This window comes from Mandrillus leucophaeus, unplaced genomic scaffold (genome assembly GCF_000951045.1).
Source record: "Mandrillus leucophaeus isolate KB7577 unplaced genomic scaffold, Mleu.le_1.0 Scaffold108, whole genome shotgun sequence".
NCBI lineage: Eukaryota > Metazoa > Chordata > Mammalia > Primates > Cercopithecidae > Mandrillus > Mandrillus leucophaeus.
Window position 1 is genome coordinate 2,165,306 of NW_012098987.1, and position 22,044 is coordinate 2,187,349.

General features: G+C 35.3%; 1 protein-coding gene across 1 annotated transcript in view; it reads right to left on the minus strand.

The window, feature by feature from the left end:
* Positions 1-1,760: 1,760 nt before the first annotated feature.
* Positions 1,761-22,044, minus strand: part of WDR72 (WD repeat domain 72) — a 233,714-nt gene continuing 213,430 nt past the window's right edge. Inside the window, exons 17-18 of the mRNA XM_011986685.1 lie at positions 9,870-9,974; positions 1,761-4,346 (exon numbers count right to left, since the gene is read on the minus strand). Coding sequence (XP_011842075.1) covers positions 4,291-4,346; positions 9,870-9,974 — 161 coding nt within the window. The 3' untranslated portion in view covers positions 1,761-4,290. The remainder of the gene's footprint in view (positions 4,347-9,869; positions 9,975-22,044) is intronic.

A 22,044-nucleotide genomic window follows, 5' to 3' on the forward strand; every position in this document is an offset into this window, starting at 1 on the left:
CTCCTCCTGGTTTTGTCCCTGCCAAGAGGGGAACCATTCATGTGGTCGCTTGAGTGGCCTCCCCACACCCCTTGTGGGGCTGGAGGTGGGGGCTGTGTGAGAAGCCCTGCATATAATAGGTGCCTAATTTCCCCCAGTATACCTCTAGAAGTAAGCCATTTCAGACATCTTCATTGGTTTATGGCTTTAATTTTCACATAGTATTAAAATAACTATTTCTTACCATTTGCATCGTTATAATCATGCTTGTAATGATGCAATTGTCAGAGTCCATTTACCTGCAGTGTGCTTTCTGGGGTATAGGTGAATTTATCTTAGACTTCACAGGCAGGATCCAAGAGTAGGTGGTGGCAAAGCAAAACAAAACAAACAAAAAACAGTAATCAAGAGAAATATATTTTAATACAATATTTATAAAAATTAAATTACTGCAAAAACTCCACAACATCAACATTTTACATAAAGATGGTATCTGAGAAGGTCAAGATGAAGGTGAAAAGAGTAAAGGAGTTGTACCAGGACAGGCCTCCCATGAGACACATGCTGTCTTCCAGGGGCCCCAAATTGGATGGGCGTTTCCAGCGGCATGCACTTATGGAGAGACCCGTTAATTTCCAGTTTACCTTCTCCTACCTGCTACCTGCAGGCTCCTTGTTGAGCAAATTACAATGTGAGGTGATCTGGGGACTATTGTACATGAAGCCGTGCAGCTTTATCTGAAAGATATCTACTCAAGAAAGTTTTAATTTTGCAACTCTTTTGGTTAAGCTAATTTTTTAAAATTTCAAAAAACACTAAGTATTATGCAAATGTTTACAAAGCAATTACTTTCTTAGGAAATTTAACACAATTTTTGGCATTTTACATATAAGACAACATTTTGTGGAGAATAAAGGAGTCTATAACACTGCTTTTATATAACTGAGCAATCAAAATGTATGAATATAAAACTTAAAAAATTGAATGAGTCCATTCTGTGAAAATAAGGCTTTAAAATCAATTGGAATTAATGTAACCTGAACTTTCATTTTAAACATATGGCATAAAATTTAATTTTAAAATACTCGATTATTATAATGTGCCCTCTAAGGATGAAAGAGAAATAGTATCTTTTCTAAAGTGTTCGTTATAATAATTATAAAAGGATTCTAAAAATACAGAACACTGGAAAAAATGTATAAGAAAAGAAATAAAAATCACCAAAGCTATCATCTAAAGATAGAATATGAATATTTAACAAACCATATTCTATCATTTTTCTAATACCATCATGTTCAAAGTAGCCTTAATTTAGTTTCTAAAATAGTAACAGAATGTTTGATACCTGGTGCTACTTTTTAACTGTGTGTTTCTGGCATTATACATTTTTCCTTATATTTGAAGTGTTTAACAGTGTTCAGATTGCTTTCTAGTACCTCTGGATGAGCCCTATGAGAAAGCTCTCCAACACAGCGGAGGGAATGAGGCTCTGACAAGCACAGCAAGCACACACGGCCTGGACACACTGTCGAGGAGCCTCTGCTCTTAACCCTCCATGCTTTCCAGATACTTTTTCCTGCAATATACAATGGAGCCAATGTGAAACTCAACAGCAAGTCAAAGAATCAAGGCTTGCAATCTTGAAAATATGATATTCCTTTGGGGGATATACCATACACACACACACACACACACATATGTGTGTGTATCTATATCTATCTATCTATATATATTCATAAATATCACCAAGATGATTACCAAAAAAGAAACACAAGATAAAATTTTTAAATAAATTATTTATTACAATGACAGGAAGACTCTGGATACAAACACATTTGCTAATATAATCACTCATGGCTACCTAGGGCTAGATGTACAAAAGGACACCCATATCTCATCAGGTGAAAGACAATTTTGAGTTTCTGGGTGTAGTGCCAAGTGGTTATGATTACCACGTATGTGGTCCATCCAGTTAACTGTATGACAATTTGCTATTTCAAATTCTGTCATAACAGAAATTACTGAAATATGTTGAATGCCAGTCAATATAAAGAAACCATTTTTAAAGAGACTAGTGAATTTGTGTCATAAACACACTTGTATATGGATATTAGGAGAGCATTGCTTGAATATCTCTAAAACTCTATTTTTAGGAATTAAAAGTTTTCATAGTTAATGATATTGGTCTTCAGAATTCATATTGATAAAAGCAAACTTTAATTAGTCATTTAACATGAAAGTTTAAATTTCAGAGATTCTAACATGTGATGTCGAAAAATCCTAACATTTCCATTTAGTAATGTCAGGGTTGTGCCAATTCTAATTTGCTGTAGCTAGTAATATCAGAAAATATTTATCAGAGATTCAATATTGATTTCATTAGACCTGATAAATGCTAAGTATGGCAACTATTAAAACCTATTGTTATTCTTGTTTCTAAAAGGGAATAATAGGATGTAGCTATAAAAATAATGAAGCTTATTTTTCATAAACATATGATAACTTGAGCATCCAAATAGGTTTTACAATTAAAAATGTCTCATTTGAGAGGACATACACTTATTTGATATTGCCATCATTCAAAATGCTTTTGGGAGTCCTTACAATGACCTTGACAGCTGGTATACAACATGCTAGAAAATATAATCCATTGCCTAACTTGCTGCCTTCCTTTATTTTGAAACTTGTTTGAAGTAGCTTTTGACTGTTTCTAAAGGAGGGGGAATATATTTATCAGCTTTCAAAAGATGATAATTTTCCATGATTATTCATATTAACACTATGTTAGTTTCTAAAGTTCAACTCAAATGTAATTTCAAGCAGTAAAATCAGATTTTAGGAAACAAAGAACGCACACTGTAATCTACTTTAAGGGAGTCACACTCATTTGACATCTTTATTCTGGTATGTTTATTCAGGTCATCATTAATTACAAGTTCCTTAAGGGTACAGCCCATGTCATTTCAATTACATAGGTCACTTTTCTAATTTCCCTATCTCCTGTCTACTGTTTCCCAGCATAAGACCTGAGGCTGGTCCCATGCTCGAAAATGTTTCTTTAACTGAAGTGACTTGAACTTCTCTATTAGATACATACATAGATAGATATAGCTATATATCATATATTTAATGCTTTATATCCCCTTTTCAATTACATAGTTCTCTTTTCTAATTTCCCCCTCTCCTGTCCCCTGCATACCACCATAGGACTTGAGGCTGCTCCGATGCTCAGAAATATGTTTCTTAGATTGAAGTGACTTGAACTTCCCTATTAGATATATAGATAGATAGATATAGACATAAGGATTAGGCAATATTTATATAGACAAAAGGATTAGGCAATATTTATATTAATAAGATACATAGATTAATAATTTTTGATGTTTTTGTGTAAATTGAGGAATGGTACAATATAAATCATAGTGAATAAATCAGATCACTGAAGGCTTTAACAGAAGAGCACTTTATGTCTATTCCTATTTATGCTGTTTGATATATTTTAGTTTTAGAATTCCTGCTAGTCAAGCTTCTTTCTGGGAAAAGACCTACAAGAGTTTATACTTAATAAGGATCAATTGTGATATGCTGCAAGTTGATTCCCCTTCCCTAGTTCACATCTACATGGCCAACAAGATCAACCTTTAGCTAAAGACATTAGCCTCAATGTCATTAGAAGTCCAAATTAACTCAACAGTACAAGGTTTGTCACTCTTATACTTTGTATCACTTATTTGGGCTAATTGATAACTAAATGGAACTGGTTATTTGCTGACAACATTTCATGCTTAGGGATGAGATTTACTGCAGTAATTGATCTGAATTAAAGCATATCCACTAAAACAAAATATCCTAACCAGACAAATCAAAGTTGGTAAAATTTTAGATTAAATACCTTGAAGCAACATTAAATTTATAAGCATTGTGTACTACATTGGTCTTAACATTGTTTATTATATAATTTAGGGACTAAACGGATAAGAGAAAATTTAAAGCAGTATTGAATTTGTGTCTGTGGACTGGTATTCCCTGTTGGAAATATTAACAGAAAAAGTAAGAAGCGGGAATAGATAATGATCTAGACAATATTTTTCTAAAATTAGATGAATTTGAATATTTTCAATCAGTATGTACTGCATTTTAATCAGCATGTACTAAAATCAGTTTTAATACATGGTCGCTAAAGTATTAGCAAATCTACTACAGCCTAATAACTTGACCAATAACAACAACGCTTTTATACACTAATAAACAGATTGCATCGTTTGGATTTCTTAATTTGTCCAAATTCACCTCCTACTGATGAGATTCCATTTAAGACACCTTGCAGGGGCAGACCTTTGCTATCCATGAATGATGCCTTGGCTCACCTAGGAGAAAAGCAGATATCTTGGGTTATATGGTGAAATCCAAAAAGAGAAAAAAGAGAAAGACCAAGAGGAGGGGAGGCAGAGAGGAAATGAAGAACAGATACAGAGAGGAGGAAGGGAGAGAATGAGGAAAAAAAGAAAGAAAGGAAGAAACGTATTGCTTGTAATTTCTACATGTCTTTTCTATCCTAAAATAAGACAATATAATAAAAATTTACTTGTCTTATAAAGTAAATAAATACACTTTAATTGCACACATTATTAATAGCTTGGGTTTTTTTTTTTTTTTAACTGCCAAGGAAGATGGAAGTTTTCTATAAGAAAAATTTAGTTTGAAATTGGTAAATTTCCATAAATTTCAAACAGCTTAATTGTTCTTAGGAAAATCCACAACTGCAATTTTAGGGTCAAAATTTATTAGTTGAAATACTGTTTGAGTTAGAGAATCAAAAAAGTATTTATTTCTCAGACTACTTGGATGATTGTCTTTGTAGGCTAAAAAAAGCCACTCATTTAAAATCAAATTGACTACCAAACTAATTGGAACATTGTTCCTTAATAACTATTTCAAAACACATTTATATTAATGACATGTCTATGAATAGTAACTTTCACTCCTACTGGCAAAAACTGTGGTTTAGTTAAACCAATACTGTATACTAACTGTGTGTGTGTGTGTGTGTGTGTGTGTGTGTGTATTAATGTATACTTTTACATTCTTTAAAAAATATGTTGATGTTTGAATTTTGCTCTTGGGTAAATTTTAATAATGTGATATTGTTAAAAACAACTTGAAGAAAGTGCTTATATCTTCCTACTGGAATTGCTCTTAATTCTTCTAGATTTTTTTTTTTTTTTTTAGTACTAACCATAAGAAGCGTGTTCTCGATGGCCATGATTGATGGGCTGCTCACACATTCCACATTTTTTCTGCTTCATGCATCATCATCAGCCATCTCCAACACTCCAGTCCTGAATCTGTCCTACTTTCTGTTACCTGATTTTTGCTGGTGATTCATGAGCCAGAATAGTAAAAGGAATAAAAAAACCAAAAAAACTCCACCTTGGCTTTTCACAATGTAGTATCTCCTGGAAACTCTGTGAGAAATCTAGTTTTGGTCATCAGACTCATGCAAATGTAATATTGATTGACAATGATGTATATAGATCTACATACATAACCTGCCTTATAAAAACCACAAAACTGTTCTATTAATGGCAGAATGCATACTGATTATAAACTACTTCAGAATGATGTGGAAACACATAAATGCATTTTGTTGGACTTCTAATTCTCTCTTGTCGCTATTATTTTCAGCAGAAGCTACTTTGGAGTGTGCACTGTTTGTAGTGCACTAAAAAGAAAAATTATTAATTTTCCAAGCCAATATGGTGACAAAAGCTTAAGGTTTCTCATTAACCCTTTCATAAAAAATTGTGACTGTCACACTAAATTTTCTATCATCATGATTTTAAAGATGAGGAGCTAGAAATCCTTAAAAAAAAATTCTGAAGAATGAAAAACGAGCTTTAATCACTGTGAAAGAAACAGTAAGAAGTTAACCAGCAAAAGGCTCCACTGAGCTATTTTTGTGATAACGTCTTTCAGATTCAGAAGCAACCAGGCCTTAAAGAGCCAAAGAAAGAAAGCCTAATGGCCCTAAAATCTCAAAAAAGGGAACTGCAAGTTCATGATATTGTCTCAGTGCTTCTATTACTAGACATCAAAGTTATTCCCACAGGTTTCAGAAACGTATAAATGCCAGTGAAGGAGCAAGCAGACTTCACAGAGTCTGAGCCGGAAACTTCATTCTGGGATTCACCTGTGAGTCAAAACTCTTTGCTAATGAATTATTCCAAAGAAAAGACATTGCTGAGAGATACTTTTCCCTATCAGACAAGACCTCCAGGTTCACTAGCAGGGTCAAAGTAACAGGAATGCTCTGGTCTAAAGGTGCTTTGCCTACCTTAATGGACTTCAGGCACTCACCTGGGTATACAGCTTGAACCCACAAAGAGATCACAATGGCATGATGAATAAGGTGGAGTGCTCTAGAGACTAGGTGAACAACCACTCCACAAGGCGTCTAAATTGTGACCTACATGCAGACTGCAGCCCATTTACAAATGGGTCATCCTAGTCAATTCAGCGCTGGAGAAGGAGTGATGCCAATACAAAAATAAACAATCTACATACTGAGTTCAAGACCCATTGTATGCAGAGGTAATACACGAAGTGGTTCTTTCTATTTTATATACATTCAAACAACTTGGCTTTGTTAATGACATTTTAAGACTCTCTATCAACATCTAAATATCAACTTCACTTTTTGCAAAAACTTAGTTTTTCTGTGCTTCAAAGTCCCTTTTGCTTTCTGCATATGAAAATGCGTTTGCATCCACAATACAAAACCAGAAGAGTTAAAGTCAAGGGATGTTTACAGGATTTGCAAAGAAGAGAATTTATGTGGAATCAACAATATATAAAGCAATATACTTGAACTGTGCTTGCATGGAAAAACACTTTTTTCCATTTTCTATATGCTGTTCAAACAACTGATCTCTTCATTAAAATGATGTAATAATTACATTAGTCATTTAGCATTGCATAGATAAAACCATGTAAGTTCAATATCCATTAAAGTTAGAAGATTGACCACATTCAGCTTTGTAACTGGGGGATTTTGCATGTACATAAAAATGTTAAAAGGAATTTTGAATGAGTGAGAACATTCCAGTTGAAAATGGTAAGAATGTGCATTGAGAATCAAATGTACTCTTTTCCATACAATGACTAAAGAATACACTAACGCAATTACAAGTTTAGCTACTGAAGCACCTCTTCTGGTTTGAGGACATCTTCCCAAATCTCACCACCTAAAAATCCCAAATTTGTTTCTTCTTCTGACTGGGGTAGTTAATATTTCTTCTGACTGGGGTAGTTAATATTTTCCAGAGAAACACCATTCACATGTGGTAAATAGAGGTAACCAAACTGCTAGAGGAATGCTTATGGTTTTGGAGCCCCTACATTTTGAAAGACTTGATATTTTGAAGTTAATGTTTGGGCTTTGAAGAGTGGAAAGTCATGTTTTTATAGTTCGAGAACATCCTTCTCTGCCACCAAATTCACACAACAAACATAAAACTTATTTTCCTCCATGTTCAATTTTAAGAATTTTGCCCATCGAATACTCATGCTTCAAGGAAACACACTCTCTCATCAAAATCTTTCTTACTAAACAAGCACCTCTGTCAGAAGTGTCTTAATTTCTTATCACAGAATTTTATCCACACAAGGAGCAATAAATAATTCATGTCACTGCCTCTTTGTTGTGTGTCCCTGAACTGCGCAGAGCTGGAAGGCTGACAGCTGTGTCAGGACAAGCACCAAAGATCTGACATGACAAGTGACTAACAAGTTTCTTTCAGTTCATAGCGAAAGAAGACAATGGCCCAAAGTGCAGAAAGAAATCCTAAAACAAAATAAAACTGTTTCTTTCTTTTTAGCTAAGTGTTTGCTATGAGCTTATTTCCAACCCACAAGCCCTGGTCATTTTATAGGACTGCCCAGCCCCCTTTATTCCTCACACTGGCTTGGCCATTTACTCCTGGCCACGGATCAATATGAGCAATTCTTGGAGAAATACGATGTCTCCATGACAACCAAGCCACAAATTCTCAGTGGAAGGCAGTGAGACCAGTAGTGAACTCTCCAGAGGTTTCTAGGCCTATAAGGCAAGATGTCTTAAAATGCAGGAATGGACAGAGGAAAAAGCCAGAGTAATTCATTCTTTATTACCAGTATAATGATGTCCGATGTATAGAACAGTACTCACTTTTTGAGTTAAGATTTTTTTATCAGCACCTATATTTTCTAATTAATCTTTTTTCTTGATAAATGCTTTTGTGTGTATCAGTCAGATAGAGAATGTTATATTTGAATCTCACTCCCATTCCATTCATATTAAGCGATGACAGAAATTTATTCTACTTTTGAAATGATATAAAGCTGATCTATTCTTATCAAAAACAATGGACAGTTAGGTAAAAACTTGACCCATAGATTTATCTGCCTGACAAAATGAGTAATGGAAAACTGTGTATTAAGACATTTTAAAAACCTAATCAAAATTCGGCAAAATTAGTCAAAACTAAAAGTAATGGATAAATAATTTTTATTACAGAAATGTAACACTACCATTTACCCTCTCCCTTTAGAATGAGACTCATCTACATTTTTCTTTTAGCTGTTATGGCAGGGGGTGGGGTTAACTTGCTCATTAAACATTTCTGTCATTGCTAAAGATGCCATTTCTCAGTTCCATGGGATCTGAACGTAGAAGTGTGGTTGAGAACAGGCACACGGCAGCAGTCCATCTTCGGAGGAATCTTGGTGGAGTGAAGAGGACTGATATACAATGCCATCGCCACTGTGCCTATTGGGGTTCCGAGATGACTTAGGGGACCTGACATAGATTGCAGGCTGCACCTTTCAATGAAAATTAAATCTCAGTAGCTCTCCTTGGGGAAGGATCAGGGGACTGTTTGCAGCTGCCCCCTGTCAACGAAGGCTACAAGATTTGGAAATCTCTTAACTAAGCTGACAGGCCACAGAGAGGATGAATCAAAAATATGATACATGGATCAGCACACAAAGATGTGAGAGGGTAGAGGGTACACACGAGCCAGATAAAACAGGAACCACAAATATTAAGTGGAGGAGATATTTAACTCTTTCATTCATGATCATAAGGTACCTTCTAGCACCTTATAACTTTATAATTATCCAGGAATGTTCATTCAACTTTTACAAGACTTTTTGCTTCTAATTCATTAGTTGTTAAGGCTAGGCATGCTTCAAAATGAAACAAAAATAGACACAGAAATCTATGTGTAAGTGTTTCTAGCTGTAACCTTCTAGTACATTTCTCTCTTATTTCTATAAAGGATATATACAAATATGTAACTTTGACAAAGAATAGCTTTTATTGCATGAGAGAAGGGTTACTATTTTCTAGACTTTATTTTTCCCTAAACATTTGACAGTATTCATTACCGTTATGCTAAAATCCTCTCATCCCAGTTACAGTCCTGTTTGTTTCTAGGAAGGTAAATTGAACTGTAATTATGACAATTTCTCTTTTCACCCCCGTCTGTCCACTTCCTCTCCCCTCTTGTTAGATCCCATTATTTGAAATATTGAAAATGTTGCCATTTCTCTATAGTTTCCAATCTCTGGCTCTATTAACCATTTAGCCTAAAATTGATGATAATGAACTAATAGTGTCAGCTTCCCTTCTCAGTCATAAAGCCTTTGTACTTCCTCCAACTGAATTCTTGATGAAAGAGGAAAAGATAACAGCTCCACACTGTGACCCCTGGAGGTGACCATTAATTTGACAGTGCAGCTGCTAAGAGAAAACAGCATTACAATGTCCTCTCCCCTCACCCCCTTCCAAGGACCCCAAAGCTGTGTCAAATTTATCATTTTATACTTGACTATTTTTAAATGGCTTTCACCTGGACTCTCAGACTCTTCCAAGACACATCTGTCAGGCATGTCCTCCACGTCTTGGAAGTTTGCCGAGTTTGAGTTGCTGTCATGCTTGACCGGACTGACTGGAGCTATTAAAAGAGAGAGAGAGAGAAAGAGAGAGAGAGAGAGAGAGAGAGAGAGAGAGAGAGAGAAGAGGGAGGATGAAAAAGTAGTAGCAAATACCATTAAAACATTTCCTTCCAGTTCCACAGATATTTCTAGGGACACACTATGTAAACACAAATAATAAATTGAAATAAAATGTATCCTCTAAGTATTTATTGGCAGACATGTAATTAGTTGAAAAATCTATAGATGTGACTTTATCTTAGAAGAAAAATAAGTTCACGGCATCAGCTTAAAAGCTACAAAGTAACAAAGTGATCTCTTCGAAGTAGAAATCGTATTTTTAATGCATAAATCTAAAACAATATAGTCAATTAACGGCAATAGAACACAGAGAGAAGAACATCAGGCTAGTCAATTAGGAAGACCAGCTCTATACTGGTGGCAATGGTTCCTCTCATTGCACAAATCACAGCTAATGAACATTTTGTGCGCATTTCGGCTCTCTTTCATTAAATTAAAAACTATGGTACCAAACACCAGAAAAACTAGTAGTATAAAAAGTAAATTTTAAAATGTAGCATGAATATACACTGAAAATTGTAATAAGAAGGGCTGTTGTTTCAAATGGTAGGTCTCCAGACAACCAAACTATCGTGAGATATTGTAGGATTATGACCAGAAACAAGCTAGTACAGAAGTCTAAAATTCCTATAAACCCATGGTATCCACTGATTCTGTTTGAGAAACAGACTCAAGTTTCCACATTTTTCCACAAGTTGTAATACTTGCTGTATGTCATCTCCAGGAAGTAACATATTTCCATATTACATTTGTTCTAGAAAATAATTGTCAGAAAAAGTGGGCCTTGTCTTCATGAAGAAGCTCAGTGAAAAAACAAAGCAAAACAAGCCTGCAATACCATAAATTAGGTCACAATTAAGCCAAATGTTCTAAATATATAGATACTGTTGAGTACAATGGAATTTTATTTATTGTAAGTTGCTGCAGTAAACACCACCACTGATTTGATAACACATGCAACATATTTATAAGCCATAAATGCAATAAACAAAATATATATTTACAATCATACATAAGATGTTTGTTGGCACAGGGGAGTGGGCCTGGACACTGTTTCTAAACTTCTGTTAGGAGACAAGAAAGCAAGGCAGAGGCTGAGACTGTGCTCCTTCACACATTTGGTACATGACACAACAGCGTTCCACCCAAGCTCCAGGCAGCATTAGTAGTGTTCAGACCTGGCACACTCCTCCACTTGTTTTAATGGAGTATGCATAGCACTGATGTTTGTAACCTGAAGACCACATAGACAAACTTTACAGAAGACTAGTAACACGATTCTGGTTTAAATTCTCCCTCTAGATTGTGTCACCAACTCTCTCAGTACACAGATATGACTTCTCTGTTCTATCAAAATCCCAGCGTAGTTAGAATTCACTACTTCTCTAAAACCTTTTTTGGGGAACAAAATGTAAGAAAAGCACGAAATTGCTATTTTCAATAATAAATCTGATTTTTTCATTTTAATTCACACATTTCTGTGGACTTCATATGCAACAGTGTCTAAGCCATAGAAGGTGTTCTTGAAGGATCTGTGAAATGAATGAATGAACACATGAATGATGCAGAGGTACCATGCTAAATGTCCTCCTAATCCAAGAGGATATGTGCTTTCAATTATCTTTTCAATGAGTCTGTTCAATTTCTTGTTAGGCCAAATTGAGACCAAGGATGCATGTTTGCAAAATGGTGATGTGGGTTAGTTTGTGACACTGAAGGAGAGGATGTGTGGCCTATGTAATTATTGATGTAGCTCAGTTTAATTTTCTTCAGTTTAGGTCATACTTACAGATTATTTTTGAATCCATAGATTTTTTGTGAAATGTTTAAGTGGTATAGTTAAATGTATCAGTTTCATTCAGAATACCATTATGTTGGTCAAGATTTCCTGGCCTACTTTAATGATTTTTATCTCTGTATATCTTACTTGATAATTTTCTGAAATATTTACATTGGTATTTGTAAAAGGAAATAAATCATATAGCTAAATCTATTACTAAAAGCCAATGAGGTAGCACCTCTATTGATTTGGGCAAATGCATTGCACTTGCCATCCAACACACTATTCTTTCATAATTTAAAACATTCCTCCATTCATTCATTTATTCATTCCTTCAAAAAATATTTATCAAGCACCAAATAAATATTCAGAAGATACCGTTTTAAATCAGGGACCTCACAGAGGAAGAGGACATGGTATTAGACAAAGTATATGTCTGCAACCATTCTTTGTGGCAATAAAGTGGTCCAAGAATGAACTGACATCCCAAACCTCTCAAAAACGCCAGAAAGTTAGGTGTAGTTTTAGCTGCATGATCTTCATTAAACTCACACTAGTAGGTACCAGGCTACTACTTTGCTTCCACCTCTGATTTTGGAGGGTCTGGCTTGTGTGGGGGAGGGGAAATAAAGAAGGTTATTCTTCAGATACTGTACTTGGTTACAGATTAGTTTCCAAATTTGAAATGATACGAGCTTTGTCATTTTTACTGGGTAGTTCCTAGGGCAACCAATTAAATTTACTGTAGAAGAAAGAGCTACATTCTGCCAGTTGGGAATAGCAGGCATTGGAGTGGTTAATTACTGCCATTCTACATTTTCTTTGTTTCTTTCTTTCTTTCTTTGATAGGCTAATCCTTGCAATTGTTCTTTTGGGTGTCTCCTGTGATGTTTCATCATTGAACTCTGACATGATATGTGACCAAGGCTTCTCTAATGAATCACTTCAACAATGATGAATCAACAAATATTGATCTAGTGTTTACTATGGGTAGAGCTCTGTGTTGGACTGTGAGGGGTAAAGACATGAAGGCACTTTTAATGTGCCCTCATACAACTTGTGCTCTAGTTGAAGTATGATGAAAAGTAACTAGTAGGAGCACTGGAGACAACATTCTAAGAGGGACATGGTTTTTAGTAGTGCAGAGGCGAATTCTTCTACAACAGAGTAGTCTCAAGGTAAAATTTGAATTAGACCTCCTTGAGTAGGAATGTGGAAAACCCAAAGGGAGCTCATTCAAGGCAAAAGAAAAGGGTGTGAACCTAGGCATGACCAAAGATACACATTAGCCTAGTGCCACGGATATATTCGTTAAAGCTGCTGCCTACTTTGGTATGCATTTTTAATGAATTCTCTTTACATGTCTCTTTGAGCTTTTTCTAAATTGCTGTTGTTAGCTAATTCTTCTCACCTGTGAAAGTTAGCTATAGACAGGTTTTTCCTTGCTTTAGATAGTCAATAATTTGATCTTTACTGATGGTGGGCCCATTTATCACAGTAAGTTGTCCTTTTACTATACATATTGACTTTTATTTATCAATACCAAAGTCCATTTGTAGCTCATCACTAAAGTTCTTGGATATTTTCAGTAGTTTTTGAAGGTGCATTTCAGAGCCTGGCAGGGAGACACTTTTGACATCAATATAATGCAAATGGTTGCTACACTCATCTTTAGTTTAAAATCAACTGTTATTTCCTTTGTAATGGATTCTGAAATAGTCCAGATTTGGAGGTAAGGCGCAAAAAAGACAAACTCTTCTTGACAGTTCTGCCACTGAAAGATGTAAGGCTATTCCATTTACTCATCACATGCCTCAAAATATTGATGACTGAAGGGCCAGTGTTCTAAATATCTTTGCAATATCTTTGGTAGCTAGATAAGAGAGGAATCTATGAACTTTGTATGGATGTGTTTCACTATGGTGCATTTAACTATTAGTGTAATTCTTCTAGATCCTAAAGAAATGAATTGTTCGACCAAAGACAACATGAAATCAATAGTTTTTAAATCACATTCGAGAACACTGTAAGAGGAAATTCAGGAGATAGTATGAGGAAGACTCTATAGCAGGATTTGTTGTTAAAATTTAAAAAGTGGCAGCAGGGCCATCAGTGGTAATACTCCTCCACCTGCTCTGTTCTCTATTTTTGGTTTCAGTTAACCTCTAAAAACTCCCTTCTCCCCTTTTCTCATTACTTGCAGAAAGATGGTATTAGCTGTTAAAGGGGGCTAGGCCTGGGCAGCAAACAACTCCCCCCAAAAACATCTCCACGTCCCCAGCAAAAGAGTGGCCACTAGAAAAAAGTTTCCACCCACATCCACAAACAGTGGCTGGATCTTCCAAGCTGGCAACTGCTGTTGGACAGACGGAGCCCATTAAAAAAATCCTATAATTCACAGTATGAATAAAATCTAGTCCTAAATAACATTTTCAATACAATGACTTATGAATGATTTAAAAATAGATCTCATTCATCATCTGTATCATGGCTTTTTGGACGTAATGAGGATATATATAGGAAAATCATTAATAAAAAGAGCAGTTTGAAATGTTGGGCAACTGAATAGAATAAACCACTGTAGTTACCAGACAAAATCCAAACAAAAATCTTAATTACACACTAATCAGGAGCACAAAAATAATGTACAGGATGCAGAGGTCAGGAAACGCTAAAAGATAGCTCAGGCCTGTGAAATAAGCAGTGAAAACTCTAAGACCTGAGTTCAACATTACTAGCTCAATATGGTAGCCAAGAGTTGAATACCATCCTGCTTTATAATTCAAATCTCTCTCCAATTTTAAAGAGTCATTATAAAATAAACTAAAATATAGCATTCTAGAAGTATGCAAGTGAGAAAGCTGCACACAGTTCAGGTAGAAGAAAATATTAATGCAAAACTGGCAGATCTCAAAAGACTGCAAGGTATTTTAAACCAGAGGGAGGCATAATCTGTGAAAAAACATTAAGGGGTAACACCAAATTTGTAAACAAAGACAAAGTCATTTGAACAGACTCCAAACTCAGTTTATAAGTGGAATCTCTCTGGACAGATGTCTTATCAGGAAAACATGTCTGGCTAAAGAGCTATGTACACATCACCCTTATTTTAAGAGTATCTAGCCGGGCGCAGTGGCTCAAGCCTGTAATCCCAGCACTTTGGGAGGCCGAGACGGGTGGATCACGAGGTCAGGAGATCGAGACTATCTTGGCTAACGCGGTGAAACTCCATATCTACTAAAAAATACAAAAAAATATTCATTTAAATACACACAGAGAGGATTAAATTATTGACTATTTAGGCTTAGGGGAAAAATCTGTCTATAGCTAACTTCCACAGGTGAGAAATATGGCTAGACCACCCAGCCAAGTTCAGGGAAGACAAATGAGAAAGAGGTATAAATTGCTTACTAAATCTTTTAAAACATGGTTGTATGCCTCTCAAATACAAATATTGTTCTGTTATTCAGGATTTTGAGCAAAGGGCTGCCTCAGTAAGGGTGATAAGCAATACTGCACTTCTAGCCTAATGCAAGGCACAAGGTAGGTACTCAAGAGTATTTATCAAATGACTGGGTGAAACTGCTAACAAGGATTCCTAAGAAGTAAAACAAATAAAAACTTTTTAAAAATCAATGATTAATTTCACTTGCAGTTTTAAGGGAAAAATCTTGAGGTCTAGCTAGGGTTTACAACTCAAGCTTAATCATACATATCCAAAAACCTCTTATTAATGCCAACAGGAAGTCTGCACAAAGAAGGAAACCCCGTCTGACTTATTTTTGGATGGAAAATAATATTCCACACTGGTCAGCCTCCATATATATTTATTTATTTAAAAAAGAACATTAAAAATTTTTCATTGAAGAGATGAACTTATGAGTTCCCAGGGAGGGAATGTGTTGTATTGTTAAAAAAAAAAAAAAAAAAAAAAAAAATCCTTAAACCAGAAGATCTGGGTTTCAATCTTACCTCTGCTCCTAATAGTGCAATCTTGGGCATGTCATTTCACTTTCCTAAACTCAAGTTCTTTCCTTTATAAAATGTGGGAGTTGAAGTACACAGCCTCTTTGATACCATCCAGCTTTGAGACTCAAATATTCTGCCAACTAAGAATCCAAGACCAACCAACTACTGAGTATACAATTGAACAGGATACCAAGAGGGTAAATAGCCACTACACTAGTGTGGGAACTAATGAGGACTTCTGAGGCCCTTTCTGAATTAAGGAAGATTGGCATTTTCCTAAAAGAGAAAGTGTTCCTTCTTGGTTTCAGTTTCCCAGCGATAAGAAGGTTCTCAATGATCGTTTGTTGAACAAACGGACAAGGTTATGGAGCAGTGTGGTGTTCCTGTGGACTCATACTCTCCTCAATCCAAAGGGAGAATCAGTATACTCCCAACTCTTTCTATTCCTTTTATATGTAAGGATGGGGTCCATGAAATCATTTTGTCTTAGTCAAGCCAGGCATGAAAGCCAACTCAAATAAAATTATCTAAACTCTCAGAATCTGAAAAAGACTATAAGGATATAGGACGGAGGGAGTATTACAAAGAGAAAATGTGTAGGTTGGGAAGCAGAAAAGAAGAGTAACCGGGAATGGTACAACTGCATTCCTTCCTCTTGCTACATTTCCTCACTCCCAACCAGGGTAATTTTAAGAGTTCCCATTGGGAGGTTTGCCTAGATTCCTTTATGTTCTTCTTCGGAAGACCATTTTTTGTGGCAAGCAGTGTTCCAAGGAGAGAGCTGGTGAGTAGATGAGCAGATACTTAAAGAAAATTTCAATAATTTCCATGACTTTGGTCTGTGAATATTACTGAGTAAATCTCTTCTTTACCAAATTGTAGATAAATATAAAAAATAAGAAGCAATGTTTCTTTTTTTATATATTTATCTACAATTTAGTAAAGAAGAGAATTTCTAGATACAAGAAGTTAATTGGTCAAATCAGTAAGCTCAATTCCAGTTTTTGATACTATAGAGATAATGAAGAAAAAGAGATTCAGAAATATCTGAAAGGATCTGTTCATCACTAAAAGAAGTATGGTGATGAATGATGGCTAAGAATGTATAGAAATTAATTTGCACTCTTTATGCAATTTAGGTTCTGCAAAGTCATTTGTTTTCTATGGTAAATACAGAAATGTATTAATTTTACTTACTGTTCACAAGTTCAAGAAAATACTAAGTTGAAAGCAGGAATACATTCAAAGAAGAAAACAAATAGATACCCACATATTCATAAATTGAAGAACAGTCAGTAAAGGGAAAACTCTGGGAGGAATTTATAGTAAACTTCCCAGCTTGTACTTGAAAATTTAGAAGGAGGCCAGGAAAACAAAAGACCCTTCAATCAAAAGAGCATCATGCTAACATTTGAGACTAGAGATAAACATGATTTATATATGAACTTAAGATAAGAATTCACATCACAGGGCAATTTAAACCAAGGAAAAGCACCAAAAAACACTCCCCTCTTCAATCAGTAGGAGAGAAAACTGTTAAATGGCACTAGCACTGGAATTCGTAAGAGCAGCAACCTTTCCGCACACTGAACCTAAGACAACACCATCAGTGTGGGGAGAATGGTTGGCAGGCAGTCTCAAATTCCCAGCTGATAGTCGTCTCTATCTCAAGGGAAAGCGTTTGTTTCAGATGGTTAGTCAAGTGTCAGAGCTCTTTCATCTCCTGAATAGGAAATGGAAAATAAGAAAATCACATTATCTAGACTACGGCTCCGTTTTTTAGTTCTTTGTCAACATTAAGAAGGATGCAAGGAAGAACATGTCTGAGTTACCATATTTTGTATCATTAGGCTGAGTTACTCTGAATGTGACTATTTTTATTTGAATGACATCAAAGTGGTATGTTAGTGTACTTGAAAACATATTGAGATTGAATGAAAGATATGCTTGGATGTTGATAAGTATTTTGCCACAATATGATAATATAATCAGTAGTGAGCATCACTTTCTCACACCCCACACCCCCCCATATGCATTTACACAAGACATAGAAAGCATAGGTGGTCTGTTGGCATCAGCTGGTTCTTACAGTCACACATCTCAATGTAGCCACTCATTTAAAAGTATTAGTTTTATTGAGAGATAAATAACAGAAAGATGCCTTCTCAAATCCTCAGGCTGTCTCACTGCATAACACTCAGTATTTGGACTAATATCTCCAAGAGATGGTTGCTGAAAATATGAAAGTGACTTTGATAAGCAGTAGAGTCTCATTTGATATTATACAAACTAGTGACATCTATAAATAAAGGATAGGAGAAACATACCTAAAGAAAGTCAAGTTTTAAAGAGCAAACATGCATGTGTATAAAGGGAAACTAGTAAATATAATCAAATGATACTTCCAGAAAGCTAGGTTCCATACAAAAACATGTTATCATATTGGAGAGCTAAGAAATAGGAAACAAAGGGTAGGAGATGAATAGATATTTCTAGATAATACAGTTTCCTAGATTAGTGTAAAATCTCTCTCTTAATATAGTTTTACACATTGTTTGGAAGAACGCATGCTAAATCTCCAGGAGACTGAGGGTTCCTGAGTTGTGAAATGTTAGACTAATTAGATTAGTTATAGAAAAAAATTGTAAGGCAGAATGAATGAGAATAAATGTTGCACATACATTGCAGTAAAGTTTGGAAAACATTTAGAGGAAACATAACCCAAAGTATATGTGATACACTAATCATTAGAGAAATGCAAATCAAAACTACAATGAGTGATCATCTCACTCTAGTCAAAATGGCTTTTAGACAAAAGACAGGCAATAATGAATGCTGTAAAGGATGTGGAGAAAGGAGAACCCTCATACACTGTTGGTGGGAGTGTAAATTAGTAGAGCTACCATGGAGAACAGTATGGAGGTTTCTCAAAAACTAAAAATAGAACTACCATGTAATCCAGCAGTCCCACTATGGGGTACATGTCCAAAACAAAGGAAATCAGTATGTCAAAGGGATATCTGTACTCCCATGTTTACTGTAGCACTATTCACTAAAGTCAAGATGTAGAATCAACCCAACTGTTCATCAGTGGATGAATAGATAAAGAAAATCTGGTACTATACAAAATGGAATATTATTCAGTCATAAAATAATGAACTTCTGTCATTTGCAACCATATGAAGGAACTGGAGGGACATTATATTAACTGAAATAAGTCAGGTACAGAAAAACAAATATTGCATGTTCTCACTAATATATGAGAGCTAAGAAAATATTGAACTCATAGAGCTAGACAGTAGAATGATGGTAACTAAAAGAAGGTTAGTGAGAAGTGGGGGATAAGAAGGGATGGTTAATGAGTACAAAAATACAGTAAGATAGAAGGAATAAGATCTAGTGTTTGGTAGACTATAGTTAACAATAACTATTGTACCTTTCAAAATAACAAAAAGAGTGGAATTGGAATGTTCCTAACACAAAGAGATAATAAGTGCTTGAAGTGATGGAAACCCAATTACCCTGATTTCATCATTATACATGTATACTTATGTGAAAATATCACATGTAACCCAAAAACATGTATAAGTGGTATGTATTTGTAATAACTACAAATAAAAAATTCAAAATAACCCTAAGTATATGTAATAAGAACATGGCACTGAGCTATCATTTGTTATGACTCAAGGACATTGTGTCAATGTAAAAATGTAGGCAAATGCCTAACAGAAGGGTGGTGCTTTAGGAAGGAGGACGAGCAACACAATCAACCAACCACAAGAAAACCAAGTAAGCCCATGAGGACTCCACACTTGGAACACTGTGTGTGTCTCCAGTTACCATTGCCCATGCAGAAGACAATGGAATTTAAGAGGCCATCCAAAGGTCTGGGAGGAAGTAATGGGGAGGAGAGTTTATTTATATAAAAATATCTCTAGAAGAGATTAGGAAGACAAAGACTCTAGTCTGACAGTAAATCTGAAGAAGAGTACGATTGATATTTGTAAAACTGCTAAAATGTTATATATACCTATGACTGGCATCTTCTCACTTCCATTCCTTCAACCCATTAAGATGATTATATTCTCCTTCTATTTGACATTACCAGAGTCACTCTTCTATTTTAATTATCCAGTAGTAGGTATCTTTCCCTCCAGCCATTCTTTAAACTAAGATAAGTCATATCCCTAAAACCAAGGTCTGATCATGTATTTCCTATGTAGAAAACCCACAAGGACCTTTGTTCACTCAGCAATGAAAGATTCTGAAGCCATGGATTTCACAGCCTTTTGCAATATAATCTCAACTCACATTTAGTGATTTCTCACTAGATGCTACCCCTCTCTTTATCCTTCCAATCTCAGCCTCTGATATCATCACTACAGTTAGATGAGACTGCTCACTGTCCCCTGGATATGCCATTTATTTTCTGCATTTTGCCTTTGCACAGATTCCCAGTTTGAGATATCCCCTCTAACATCAATCTTCAAATCTCTGCTCTCTAAAATACTACTTTTTATTGAAGACTTAGCTGAAATTTCACCTTTCTGTGAAATCTTCATCAATCTGCCAGTTAACATTAATTTTTCTCCTCTTTTCTGTATTCCTTAGCACTTTATTTGGCCTGTGTTATACTTCTAATCCCATTCTTTGGGTCTCATTTCTGACTACCTCACTGGGGTACAGTAATAGGGAAGCAGACATTTTAGACACATTTTGAGACTTTGAGGTTGATGTTATGAGGATAACTTTGCCTCTATACAATGGAACCTCTGGTGCTGAAATCAGAAGACTGAGCTAGAAGAATCAGAGACCTGACCCAATGTGTCAGTTTCTGTCATCTTTAGCTTATCTCAGACACCTGGAAACTTACAGATTATATGTTTGCTCCACAAACATGATGAGTCTAATGCTCACGGGACAGCTTACTTCCAGGTAGTGATGACTGAAGAAGTCTACTTTATTTGTGCTGAATGTTTATGTAGCATTGGGTGGATCATATTATGCAATATCTCTAGGCCAAAGCATCATTTTCCCAACATCCACTTTCCTAACCTTCAAATAACTTTATAAAATAATACAAGTCATACGTTGCAAAAGATTACCCTTCTCCCTACAACAGAAGGGGAAATTCACGGATTTCCACTCCCTTTTCCTTATCCTCATAAATCATAAAGTTAAATTTACCCTAGGGATTTTATTTCTCTGAACTCAATGTACAAGCATAAAACAAATTTTGTTCTCACAGGACATCCCATTTTTGTTTCATTAGTTCAAGGAAAGGGTCACTCAATTTTTAAAGCATTTGGTTTGATCTTTGCTATGATTCATGCTACCTAACATCCACAGACACACTCTATATACTGAAACGTATCTTATATATAAAATGTGTCTCCATGGACCCCATAATGGTGGTACTTCCACGCAAAGTACTCAAAAGCTGTATTATGGATACATGAGTCTAGGTAGGGTGACCAGAAGTAGAAAATTAATTTTGTTGAATATTTAAATAATTGTTGTTTTGCCCAAGTTCCTATTCCACGATAAATTTCTTTTTCTTCTTGTGAAAGGTAAAATACTTCCCTGAGGCTATGGGAGGAAATGCTTTAAAAAATTTCACCAAATATGAGGCCTAGATTATCCTAGTTCTATTTTATACATTTTAATTGTGTGTTCAACCATCGCACTGATATTTCATCCTGCAGAGAGGGAGGTGATAAAAAATTTTTATTAATGTAATAAAGGAAAAAAGGAATAAAGAGGATTTGTCATAATTTAACTAGATAAAAAGAATTCTTGTGATCATAATGTAATATTAGACTATGATCTCTAAAAGAATATTGAATTATGGAAACATGATTTTTACATAATAGAACCATTTACACATAGAATTTAATCCTATTAAACAATAATTCTTAAGGTTCTATTGGCTTATATACATTTTTGTCTCTAAATCCTTTCCAGGGCATTTTTGTCTCTAAATCCTTTCCAAGTTATTTTAAAATGTTTCCACATTGTATTGCCATGGAAGACATTGTCCTTTCCCCCTTCTAATGATCAAAATTCTATTCCCCATGCTGAGTATCTATGGGGAACCATGATCATCAGCCTTTGCAGAGAACTTCTCTTTATGAGTTTAAGATCACAGAGATTTATTTGCAAAAACAAATAGGGAGAGAGATTCGGCTTAAAATTTTTTACCAGATTATGGCCATTATTTAGTCTTAAAACCCTAAAGGTCTTAGATAGGAGGGTCAAAC